We start from the raw sequence: 12,631 nt of genomic DNA, 5'->3' as shown, positions 1-12,631 counted from the left end.
AAATCGTGAGGAGTCTTCATTTAGCAATAGAAGAAAAGAGGTCCACATTCTTTACACTACCTCTAATGGGTGGGATAATGGAACATAAAATGTAGTAAGCTTAAACGGGAAACAAATATCCAGAAGCCAGAAGTTTATGTGTGTGTGTGTGTGTGTGTGTGTGTGTGTGTATACATATTCATGTGTATGTACATGTATGTATGTATACAGGTGTGCTGTGTGTGCAATGCATGCCCAGATGCATTTTTGCATTCAAACATCAGAGGATATTAGTGTCATTCTTCAGGAACTATCTATCATTTTCAGAGAGAAAAATCAGTCATTGGCTTAAAATTCACCAAGTAAGTGAGGCTGCTGGTCAGCAAGTCCCGGCGACCCTCCTGTCTCCACCACCCCACTGCTAGGCTTACAGGCCTATGCCACTATAGGTTTTTTAACGTAGGTTCTGGGGCTCAACTCGGATCCTCATGATTGCAAGGAAAGCACTTGATGGACTGTGCTATCTCTCAAGCCTGGTTGTAATCCTATAAAGAGAGATGTATCCCTCCTGCATCTCCTAAAAATGATGGAACCTTGAATATCAATACGTCAGGCAGCTACCCAGTTGTCTTCCACCTTAGCCTCTCTGACTCCCATTTCCTAATAACAAAAGTACCCCCTGATTACTCCCAGGGTGTCCTGTGTATCCTTTATTTGTCACATGATCCCACAATGGATAGGCTCTATGCCTATGCACTCTTACCCTGAAACTGTCACCCAGACTGCTTCTGTGGTCTCAGACCTGATTAAGGCTGTGCTGCCCAGGAGGGCTGAAGGTCAGGGTGGGTGGTCAGCAATGAGTAAAGATGATAGGAAAGAGCAAAAGGGGTCCCCAGCACCATGGCTTCTAAGGCCTGCTACAGCCCTGCCTTTAGAATCAGCCAGGCATAGCTGACAGTCGGTTAGGTTACCTCTAACCATAATCATCAGTACTCCATAGTAACAAAGGGAAACAAGTGCCTCAGCTTTAATGAACTACAGAGCATTTCAAGAGAGGATGAAAGTTGACTTCCCAAGAACCGAGATGGAAGATGAACAGAAGTCTGTGATTACAATCATTAGCCAAGCTGTATTTATGACCCTTTAATCCAGGGAAAGAAGCCCTCAATTATTCATCTGAAACCACAAAACGCAGGCGGAGATTGCTGCCAGCCACCCCTGTGATGAACATAGCTCTGCCTGCTGATTGGGGAATGATGATCAGGGTGACTTAGAAAGGACGGAGAAAGTGTGTGGCTGTCACCAGGGATTTTGCAGTGCCACCTACATGAAGGTCATTAGTCCGCTTGCAAAACTCTTCATAATCCTGGTCAAAATCCATTTTCCGCTGATCTAAGAAGTTATATTCCTTCTTCTTTATGGCAGCAACAATGTCCTGAAATAGATAGAAGAAATGAGACAGTGTTTCACTATGCTCTTAGTCCTCGTGACCTGTCGCCTTTAAAAGATTCCCAAAAGGACACCTGTTTGAAGGGAACCTTATTTTCTACCTCTCTTGTTGATGTTTGTTCTATTTGTCTCACACAGAGTACAATTCCTTCATCCCAAGGAATCATCCAGGAATCATTGTCACATGCTTTTGCTGATTATTTGGACAAACATATGCAGTTAAATAATTCACAGGTGAAAATAAGCAGATGATTTTTCAAAAGTTTCATATATTAATCACATCTGAAACAAGCTAGAAAGAAGCCCAGGGTAGAAATTAATAAAATGTTGTTTTTGTTGAAAGGCTTAAATAATTGCAAAGAATAGATAGAAAAGATAACCAAATAAACCAGATAGGAAGGAAATGGATGTGTTGCGATACCCACAGAAGAGATGTTATCTCCCAAATCAAATATTTAAAAGAGATGTCAAATACAGTCTACCAGTTTCAAATGCTCTAGAATTAATTTCTTTTTTCTTCTTCTTCTTTCCTGTATAGCTACAGTCTGTGACTAGGAAAGTATAAATTAGGCGAATCATTTCCTTGAGAACACTATTATCAGAAGTTCTGTTTGCTCGGAGTGATGAGCAGTGACACTTTGTGATCATTCCTAACCAGGTGCTAAGCCGTTCTCAAACTCAGAGCTCCACATTGTTGACAGAGGCATATAATTTTTATGAAGAGTATTGGATCTCCTCCTACAATCTTCTCTTCAAAGTCATTTCCACTTAGGCATCATTCAAATCTCTTAATTTACAAAAAAAAAAAAAATACACAAGCTGCTTAACTTCAATAGTCAAGTCTACTAGTGAAAACAACATTCTTCATTGCTGTCTCTATGCAGACAAGAGTATTTACATGTGGAAACTCTGAGTGTGCATGTAGTATGTGACATGTTTAAGACATGTGGAGAAGCTATACTAATTATTTTTTTTCAACACATATTCTCTTTTTACTCAGTCTTTTGTTTTGTTTTGTTTTGTTTGAGAATTTCATATACCATACTACTATTTACATCTCCAGGCTTCCCTCTCCCCCTTCTGACTCTTTACATGTTCCTTCCCACTCCCTTTCAAATTCATGATCTTTTCTTCTGTAATTATTATTGCTACATATCTGTGTGTGTGTGTGTGTGTGTGTGTGTGTGTGTGTGTGTGTGTGTATGTGTATGTGTGTGTCAGTCATACACCTACCAAGTTCATTTAATGTTATTCATGGTACCTATGCTTAGGGATAACCACCTAGAATTGGAGAACCTATCAGGGGGTCTCACTCCTGGGGAAGACTATCTGTAGCTCTTCATCTAAAGTGGGGCCTTGTGAGATTCTCTTCAGCCACACTGTCACTGTCGACTGCCATGGCCATTATGTAGGTCCTGTTTAGGCAGCCACATTGATGAGACTACATGGCTGCCATATCCTAGTCATATCTGAAAGACTTGTCTGGCAGCATCAGATCCTTTGTCTCTTACCGTCTTCTATGCCCTCTTCCACTGAGCCTCATCTGTAGGGGCTGTGTTTGGATGTAACAACTGGGGTTGAGAACTTCATGATCTCTTTTTCTATAACTTATATACATATGTGTGTTTTATAGGTATGTATGTGGGTGTAGGCTTGTGCATGTCACATGTCACAGCCTGCCTGTAGCAATCAGAGAACAACCTTTGAGAATCTCTTTCCGTTATGTGTTCTGATGATCACACTCAGGTTGTCAGGCTGGCCCAGCAAACACTTTTGCATGCTAAACCATCACACTGACTCTGGTTCTTTATATATCTTTAATAAGTACACAAATAAAATGTATTAAGATAATTAAATGTCACTCAAATCTTGATATCAAATAGTGCCTGATATATAGAATGTTCTTCATAAACTATCTCTGCATGAATCAAGTAATAATAAAAGAGGACCAGATAATATAAATAAAGGGGGATGAGGAATAAGTGAATACAGGTAAAGGACATGAGTTATGAAAGAGGATATAAAGCTAAGCGTGTTTCTAGTTCTAATTATGCATGTTTGGGTCTTGGAGGCCAGTAAGTGCACAGAATATATTCAGTGCTGAAAGTGAAAACTCTAATGAGAAACATCACATCATCCCTCTCAAATTCCAATTCTAATGATATTTAATGACTTTGGGTCTGGGTAACTTGGTATGTGATGATTTTATTTTCAGGATTTTTTATAATAAAATTATTTTTAAAAGGGAAAACATTATATTTTAACAGCTCTTTTGTGTTGCTGAGGAAAATGCTTTTCCTTAAAGGCGATTAATTTGAAACTGTTGGGGAAAATGCTATCCTTAGAACCACATACCTGAAAAGAATGTACTAGTGACACTATGCAATTCTCAAATTAATCCAATTTTCTTATAATTGAAGAACCCAAATATATTTTATGTTATGTACTGATGATTTGTCTAAATATCATTGTTTGGTAAAATAATTTAAGTTTAGTTATGGGCAGTGTTAGGAAATAGTATTTAAATGTCTAGTACCTGGTATTTAGTGACCATGTCTTCCAACCCCTCTATTTTTGAATCTTGCAGAACTGAGTATGTCTTGAAGGTTGTAAAGATGTCCATTATCTTGGCCAGACGTCGATGGAAAGTTTCAAATTTTCCAAAAATATACATCTCACTAAAGTCAAATTGCTTTTCACTTGGATTCTGCTTAAGCTTTTGTTTTGTCTCATGAAAGCAGGACTGGTACCCCTGACAACCAAAAGCAAAGAGTATAAGGAAGGTAGGGCTCATGGGAGAGCATCTACCTAACATCTATACAAACATGGGTCCACTGCTAACATGGGAGGGAGGGAGGGAGGGAGGGAGGGAGGAAGGGAGGGAGGGAGGGAGGAAGGGAGGGAGGGACGGAGGGAGGCAGTGGGGTTGGAGGAAAGAATTCACCTTATTTCTAAAGTGAAGGTGACAGCAAAATTAAAAAATCCCCATCTTTTCATAATTGTTTTCCTTTGCATTTAGCCATCAGTCAGAACCATTATCTTTTCTGATCTTCTAATCCAACAAACTATTATTCCTGTCTTGTCCTCCTTGATCCCACTATTTCAGTAATGGAATCACGTTATGTCCATCTCCCCACTGGCCTATACTTAAAGAAAACTAATCTTAGTCACCAGTGTATCTCAGAACCTCAGTAGAATGCATGAATAAACTTTCTCAGAAAGTTTATTATCACTCGGTTCTCTTAACAATGAAGTTGTTTTGTAAAAATAAAACAAGTACTATTCTGTTGAGCAACCAAAATGTCATTGCCAAGTGATTTAACATGGTCTCGGAAAAGCAACACAAAACACAAGACATGGGAGCCACTACTAAATTAAGCTAACCTTTACCTGCTTAAGTTGAATTGCAGATGCTATCTTTTGCATTACAATATCCTGAGGCTGGCTCCAGATGGTGGCAGTCCCATTGCTGGTAATATGGGCTTTACATGCAGATATCATCTGATTTGTCACCTGAAATTTTTCCAATAATATAACGTTAGGTGCATAAAACTCTCATGAACTATAAATCTAAATCGAATCCTTGAGTGTTCTCAGAATCCACTGTCTGTGACCTTCATCTTTCTTCGGCTTTGCTTTTCCCTCACAACTCTGATCAATCCTGACCCTCTAATTCGGTCAGAAGCAATAGTCTGCATTGCAATTGATAATCCCAAAATGTGGAGGAGGAGTCTCTGTCTTTAGTGATGTAGCCAGCAGTAAGTAGTCATGTTGCAGTGAATGGCTCCACACCAATACCCAGTGAGTCACAAAGCAAAAGCAAAAACGAAAGACATGAAAGTAGGATGGGTATTTTGGTAGCAGGAAGTGGGGATTGTTAAGTGTAGAAGGAGGATGGTACAGGATGGAAAGGTGAATGTGACCAAAATGCATTATATATGTTGTAAGATAGCGTTGGACACATCATGAAAAATCAACCATGGGGTTTACACATTTATACAAAAAGCTGATCTTAACCAACCATAGGACTGACTCCTCTAATGGCCACTAGAATTTCCTCTGTTATGTCCCCTTCTCTAACATCTACCTCACAGTGAACTAGCCCCATGTAAAGTGAAGTCCAAATCAATGGTTTATGTCACCATGACTTGCAGTAAACATAGCAAAATGAGGACATCAGAGAAACACTTATAAAGCTAATGTAGACAACCACTAAGATTATATGCAACCCTCTAAACTTCAAAAATATCTTCTTCAAAGTTTCCTTATTGCTTTTAAATAAATCAAAAGTATAATTAAATGACTGTACAATATAAAAGGGATGGTACCGATCATGTCAAGAAGCGAGGAAAGGACTGGAGATGACTCAAGCAGTTAAAAGCATTTCTTGTTCTTGCAGAGGACCCAGATTTGATTCCCAGAACCCACTTGGTGACTAAAGGCTGTCTGCAACTCCAGGTCCAGGGGATCTGATCTACTCTTCTACCATATGCAGACACCAAGCATGCATATGGTGCACCAACACACGTGCAAACAAAACATCCATACACATAAAATAAAAATAAATAAATCTTAGAAGTGAGGGTATGTTTTGGTGCTCATTGATTTTAGGACTATGTATGTGTTAGGAGCTGAGGGTCAATATCTCAATTCTTCCACTCTTTTATTATTATTATTATTTTAACTTACATTTTTAAAATCTTATTTTATATACCAATACCAGTTCCCTCTTCTTCCCATCCTCCGACTCCCCCCACCAATTTCTTCTACTCATGTACTGCTTGAAAATATCTGCAATAAAATGTTTCTGATCACTGGTAGTTTCATACAAATACAAATAATATGCATGCAATATCAATTAACCACACAAGTAAACTTTTTGTCTCATTTACGCACAGAATATTCCCTCTAACCCAAAATACGGGCAAGTCGGAGTGCAGTCTTACAGTTTAAACATTATTGTGGTGTAGTGGGATATTCACTTTGTCTCCTTCTGTGGCACTGACCACGCCCATTGGGGGGTGGAGCCATGGGCGGAAGTGTGGAAGGAGGTCGGAGGGGGCCAGGAAAGGCTCTCTCTTTCTGGCGTGACTCGGACAGGAGAGGATCGGGCTGAATTTCCTGGTGTTCATCTGTCTAGGTTGTAAGTTATTTCTCCCTAAATAAACATCTATTCGGCCTATTTGTTTATCCTGATCCTTATTTACCACAATACTGTGGTTTGGGGAAGGGTCATTTTAACTATTTCATGGGACTCTGAAACATTGCACCTTATTACCAGAACCAAACAAGCGTGGTGGCATCTAACAATGTAGGACTGCATCATGAAAGACAGATACAGGATAGCCAGTAAAATAGTTTCCCTTATATACTTGTTTGGTGGAGCATGGGATATCAGTTCCATTTTCGTTTTAGCTTGTGCACTTTTTGTTAGTTTGATTGATTGGTTGGATTTTGCGACAGGATCTCACTCTGTTGCTGAAGCTATCCTAGAAGTCCCTTTATAGTCTGATTAGTCACAGAAATTCTCTCTTCTTGTTTTTTTTTTTTTCTTAAGATTCATTTCTTTGTTATGAATACAACATTCTGCTTCCATGTATGTCTGCACACCAGAAGTGGATACCAGATCTCATTATAGATGGTCATGAGCCATCATGTGGTTGCTGAGAACTGAACTGGGGACCTCTGGTAGAGCAGCCTGTGCTCTTAACCTTAGAACCATCTCTCCAGCCCCCAGAAATCCTCTCTTCATCTCTGAAATGCTATGAATACAGCCAGGAGCCGCAGGAAATAATGGCAGGCTAGGAATCACGTAGGAAAATTCTGAAAAAATATTCTTAGTTTTTAATATGTAAAATAATAGAATATTTATTATAACAGTCATTTTGGGTAACAATGCTTTGTCTGCTAAAATTCAGCTGCCACATAAATTTAATTACACATCCATCGACAAATTAAACCCTCCCAAATATAAAGTGCATGGATTATAGATCAAGCCAAGGCAATAGATTTTAATTATTCAAAAAGTGGCCATTGGCAGCTGTGTGACCACAAGCTCTGTCCTGTTCACTCACCTTTACGAACAGAGATGTGATCTTCTCAGATGTGTTATAGTAGTGAGAGATGCTGTAGATCATTTTAATTGCATTTATAAGTGTAGGGATAGCATCTATCATAGTTATCTGGAAGACATTCCAGAAAATGCCAAATTAGACAAAATTATCATTATGATAGTCTAATCATTCTATTCTCATGAAAATAAAGTTTTGTTATTGACAAATGAAATCTTAAATAGTACCTGATGCTATATACAGATATATTTTTCAATAAGTTCATTTTTATTCTTTTAGTCATATGTGGTGAATCAAATTTTATTTCAATACAAAAGGCTTGCTGTTCATAACAAGTAGATTACAAAACAGTAGGTTTTGTAATGTACACTGTAGCAGTGTACATTACAAAAAGAAAAGATCCAGAGACAGATAATGATCTTCAGGCTGAAGATCAGAGAAACAAAGCAGCCAAGCCGGTAGACCTTACCTCTGCCTCAGACTGAAATGTCAATCCTGTCTCCACAAATTCTCAGAGGCAAAAGTCTCTTAATTCCTGTCTCCTCCTTATATTCCTTTCTCCACCCAGCCACATTCTTCTGTCTCCACCTCCCTAGTGCTGGGATAAAGGCATGTGATCCCAGGTGCTGAAATCACCTTTGTGTGAATGCTTCTTTTAGGACTGGATCAATTTCATGTAGTCAATGAATCCTTGAACTAAAAGATATCCCTCTACCTCTTAAGCCTGAATCCTGAAATTGAGGGTTTGTGCCTGGCTTATATGGCTAACTAGTATGGCTGCTTTGCTATTTTGATCTCCAGAGGCTTTAATAAATCATAAACAATAAATCACCACACAAGCAGACATTTCCTACAGCAAACAGATTTTTTTCAGAACATCAGCCAATGACTTTCCCCTAAATTCTGTGGGGTATAATTAGAGTATCAACTTTAATATTTAATGGGAAATGTATGTAATGGGAATACATTTTTGAAATATAACATTTTTAAAACATAACTTTCAAAATAGATGATAGATGGTAGATAGACAGACAGATACGATACAAGAGGGCATAATGTATATACAAAGCTATGTGAATGTATTCTTGAGAATATAAGATTTCTAAGACCTTTCTAACAAACGGTCACATCTGTCAGCAAAAATCACACTCCATTCTGCTAGTACAGAAAGGGTCACCAATGAACTTAAGGAGCAGAAACCTTAACTCACAGGATCACTGCTGTACAGAGGGTCGCAACACTTCTCCAGTGTGTACAAATATTTGACATTATCCTTTGCTTCGTTAGCCGCATCCGTGATCTTAATATCTGTCTCCCGCCAAACCTAAGCACAACACAAAAACAATTTTAACACAATTATTCCCAGAGGAACTTGAAAAGTAAGAGCTACTAAGCATCACCTCCAATTCCTTCACCATCATCCCTGTTTGCTCTCTGCCTCCTGTATTTAATATATATATATATATATATATATATATATATATATATTAATCTTAGAAGCATACAAAAGAGCAAGTTAAAAAAAAAAAAAAAACCTTAACTGAGTGTTTAAGGGGGTCCATTTTGGAATTTCTCTTGATCTACTCTAGCCAGGCCAGCATGCCAGGATAGAACAGTCCTGTGAAGCCACAGCTGCCTGCTCTGCAGCCATCAGACCAGCTTTGTGTCCCCAATCTCTCTATTCTAACTTGAGTTCCCTTTCCCTGGAACCCTAAATCTGTGTGGTATAACAACTATTTATTAACTGTCAACTATCAAGGCATTAAAATAGAAAGACATCTAAAAAATTAAAGAGCATATAACACACTGAATTGGCTTTATGCAGTCATAACAGTAGTCTTTCTGAACTGCACTGTATCACAACATGCGAAGTTACTCTAGAGCACATAATGTAAGAAAAAGTCCAGTGACTTGCTGCTAATAAACAGAGTGTGAGGAAAGCAATGTTGTGTTACTATCAGGATTAGCTTGCAAAGATGGTGGCCACTGTGTGGGGTGTTCCCTTATACAGTCACTAGCTGTCTTCAAAGGAAGCCTGGTACCCATCAGCTGCCTGTGGTGGGGAGTATGTGGTAAGAACTGAAGGATGCCTCTGGCTAACACAGAGCAGCCATGTCCCAAGCAAAGTCAGAAACAGGCTCTTCCCGTGTGAACATTTAGATAAGACAACAGCCCAGATGCAGCCTCAGAAGAACCTTGAGTTGGAGGTACCTAGCTAAGCTGCACCCCAATTCCTGGCCTTCGGCAAAAATACTGTTTTCAACTATTGAGTTTTGGCATTATTTGCCTTGCAGTATAAAACTAATATTTGAGCAATTAAGTTTTCATGGTTGCTCCATCTATGTTGTCTAAATTTATTACATGCTGAATATATATGTACATGTACAGTCATATAATTGCATTGTATCTTAGTTATTTGCAATGCTTATTAATAATACATATACATATATGTATAACAGCCAACTTGAAGATTAATTCACAGTATCTAAAATTACATGACTAACATTATCCAGTCTTAAAATATTTTCATATGGATAAAATAAGGGCTTTCTGTTCCCAATTTCTTTTCTGTGGAGTTGGGGTTGGCAAGCTCTCTTATTCCCTTATCATACTACGTCATGGAAAAATGGCTAAGAACCTTCAGCAGCTTGGACTTGGCTGCAGCAAGTACCGCCAGTACAGCCTTCACCTCCGGGCTTTTCAACTGATCTAAAAGGTAATTAAATTTGGAGAGTCTTTTTTTCCAGTGCTCCAACTCTGCTCTGGGCCCAACATCATCTGCTTCCTTCCGCAGCTGATTGTTCTCAGCAAGGATCTGTAGATGCAGAAGAAAAGGCAATCAAGTGAGGTTTGAGGTAGGAACCATGCATGAGCCAAAAAAAAAAAAAAAAAAAAAAAGGAGAAAGAAAGAGAGAGAGAGAGATTCCAGTGATGAGACTCTGGCTACCCCAGCATGTACCCAGTTTTCTTCGCTCCTTTGTTTTTAATCTCAATCAAGCACTAAGCTGACTGTCACTACCTGACAATGACCTAGGTGAAGACTTTGAATGAGCTCTGACTTCCATGAATATCTGCAGTTTCCTTACCTGTTTTTTTACTGCATAAACTGAAGCAACGCAACTTCCAGAAACTCCATGAGTTAAACAGGTAAATTTTGCATGGACATATTGTATAGAGGGAACAGTCACCTTCATTTACAACTTTTCCAAAAAACATTTAAATATCTTTATTTATGTGTGTATGTATGTTTATGTGGGGGTGTTTACAAGCATGTGCAGGTACCTATGGAGACTAGACAAGGGTGCTAGATCCCCTGGAGCAGGAGTTCCAGACAGTTGTAGGTCCCTTAATGTGAATGCTAAAGACTAAACTCAAGTCCTCTCTGCAAAAGCAACAAGTATTCTTAATTACTAAGCTTCTCTCCAGCCCTCCCCTCAAAAAATATTTTTAATAATTAAGTCTTCCAGGGCTGGAGACATGGCTTAGGAGTTAAGATCACTGGCTGCTCTTCCAGAAGCCCTGAGTTCAAGTCCCAACAACCATGTGGTGGCTCACAAATATCTTTAATGAGATCTGGTGCCCTCTTCTGGCCCGCAGGGATACATGCAAGCAGAACACTGTAGACCTAATAAATCTAAATAATAATAATAACAATAGTTAAATCTCTTGAAGGACACAATGAATTAGGAACCTTCCCCATACTTTTACAGAAGTATTTTCAAGAAGAATTAGCGATGTGTAGCCTTTTGGTCACTTAAGGAAATAAAGTCGCCAACTTCTACTTCCTGATAGCCCTATTTTTCCTTAATAGTGACCATAAATAGACACTACAGCCAGGCTGTGGTGGTGGTGCACGCTTTTAAACTGAGCAATCAGGAGGCAGAGGCAGGAGGATCTCTATGAATTTGAGGCCAACCTAATCTACAAGGCAAGCTCCAAGACAGCCAAGGCTTCACAGAGAAACATTGTCTCAAACAAACAAATAGAAACTACTTGAAATGTTGTCTCAAAAACAAACAAATAAATAAATAGAAGCTACAGGAAGCTCCCATCTTTTGAAGAGCATGTGTTTGAACCAACAATGACAATGCAATACCAGGACCAAACTTTCTCCAATAGCAACTCCAGTGATGAGGCATCAGAAACATCAGAAACTAGCCATGGGTTTCTGGGAATTACCTGCTCTGTCTGTTTGATCCACACTTTCATACAACATTCTACTTTTTCCACAGTTTCGGGGTTAGTAGCTACAGTCAAGTAGTCCACGGGTTCCTTCAGGGATGTCAGCTCAAATACATCACATTTTTGAAGGTTTACCTAATTAAAATTAAGGTTACAGTAATAAGATAATACTTAGAAATGCCCATGTACACTTTCTGGTCAATTTATATCTACAGTGGAATCTTCACATTTTTCCTATCTTAGTGAAGGGGTGGAACCTAACAACAATGATACCAATAATAATACCTACTCTTTGCTATCTCTTGAGTGCTACATAAGAACCTCTGAGGAGGTTCCATGGTGTAATGGTTAGCACTCTGGACTCTGAACCTCTGAAGTCTAATTTGGGGGGATGTTAGAGATAATGTATCATAAAATGGAGAAGTTAGTAAAACAATTAGAAATGGTCACAAAGTTCTAACCCCACAGAGAACAAGTCAACTGGAAGGAGATTAGCATGATGGTGGAAGTGGGTAGTGCTCAGTCTATACCTGAATTCCATTTTAGAACTAACGAGAGAAAAGGATTCTCAAGCCTTCACAGTTAGCAAATTCGATTGCAAATGCCTGAGTACAGTTTAGAGGGCAGAGACCCACAGATAAGCCTAATATATTTTCAAGCACACATGGCATGCCATATCACAATATGGTCCTCTCTGTTTCTAGGCATGTTTTGCATTTAATGAAAGGGCTCCTTAAAGAGTTCCTTGTGTGCATCTCGGAATTCAGTGCTCAAACTCAGTTCAGCTTTAGCCTCAATAAAGATACAGTTCATATCTCAGCATGCTCAGAGCCAACCAAGGGATCATTGCTGTTTGTCACTCATGCAACCCAAGCATGGGGTCACTACATTAAACAGATCACCAAGGAAGGCTCAAGACAATGGACATGGAAGCACATAGAGGCATCCCT

At 39.0% G+C, this 12,631-nt stretch overlaps 1 protein-coding gene across 1 annotated transcript in view; it reads right to left on the bottom strand.

Annotated features, from left to right (window-relative positions):
- Dnah5 (dynein axonemal heavy chain 5) overlaps positions 1 to 12,631 on the bottom strand; it is a 261,268-nt gene that overhangs the window by 183,977 nt on the left and 64,660 nt on the right. Inside the window, exons 6-12 of the mRNA XM_051182604.1 lie at positions 11,679 to 11,816; positions 10,138 to 10,314; positions 8,710 to 8,823; positions 7,503 to 7,610; positions 4,819 to 4,941; positions 3,965 to 4,180; positions 1,307 to 1,414 (exon numbers count right to left, since the gene is read on the bottom strand). Of these exons, the coding sequence (XP_051038561.1) occupies positions 1,307 to 1,414; positions 3,965 to 4,180; positions 4,819 to 4,941; positions 7,503 to 7,610; positions 8,710 to 8,823; positions 10,138 to 10,314; positions 11,679 to 11,816 (984 nt within the window). The remainder of the gene's footprint in view (positions 1 to 1,306; positions 1,415 to 3,964; positions 4,181 to 4,818; positions 4,942 to 7,502; positions 7,611 to 8,709; positions 8,824 to 10,137; positions 10,315 to 11,678; positions 11,817 to 12,631) is intronic.

This window comes from Phodopus roborovskii, unplaced genomic scaffold (assembly GCF_943737965.1).
Source record: "Phodopus roborovskii unplaced genomic scaffold, PHOROB, whole genome shotgun sequence".
NCBI lineage: Eukaryota > Metazoa > Chordata > Mammalia > Rodentia > Cricetidae > Phodopus > Phodopus roborovskii.
Note: the sequence above shows the minus strand (reverse complement) of the source record. Positions and strands in the feature narration are given on the sequence as shown.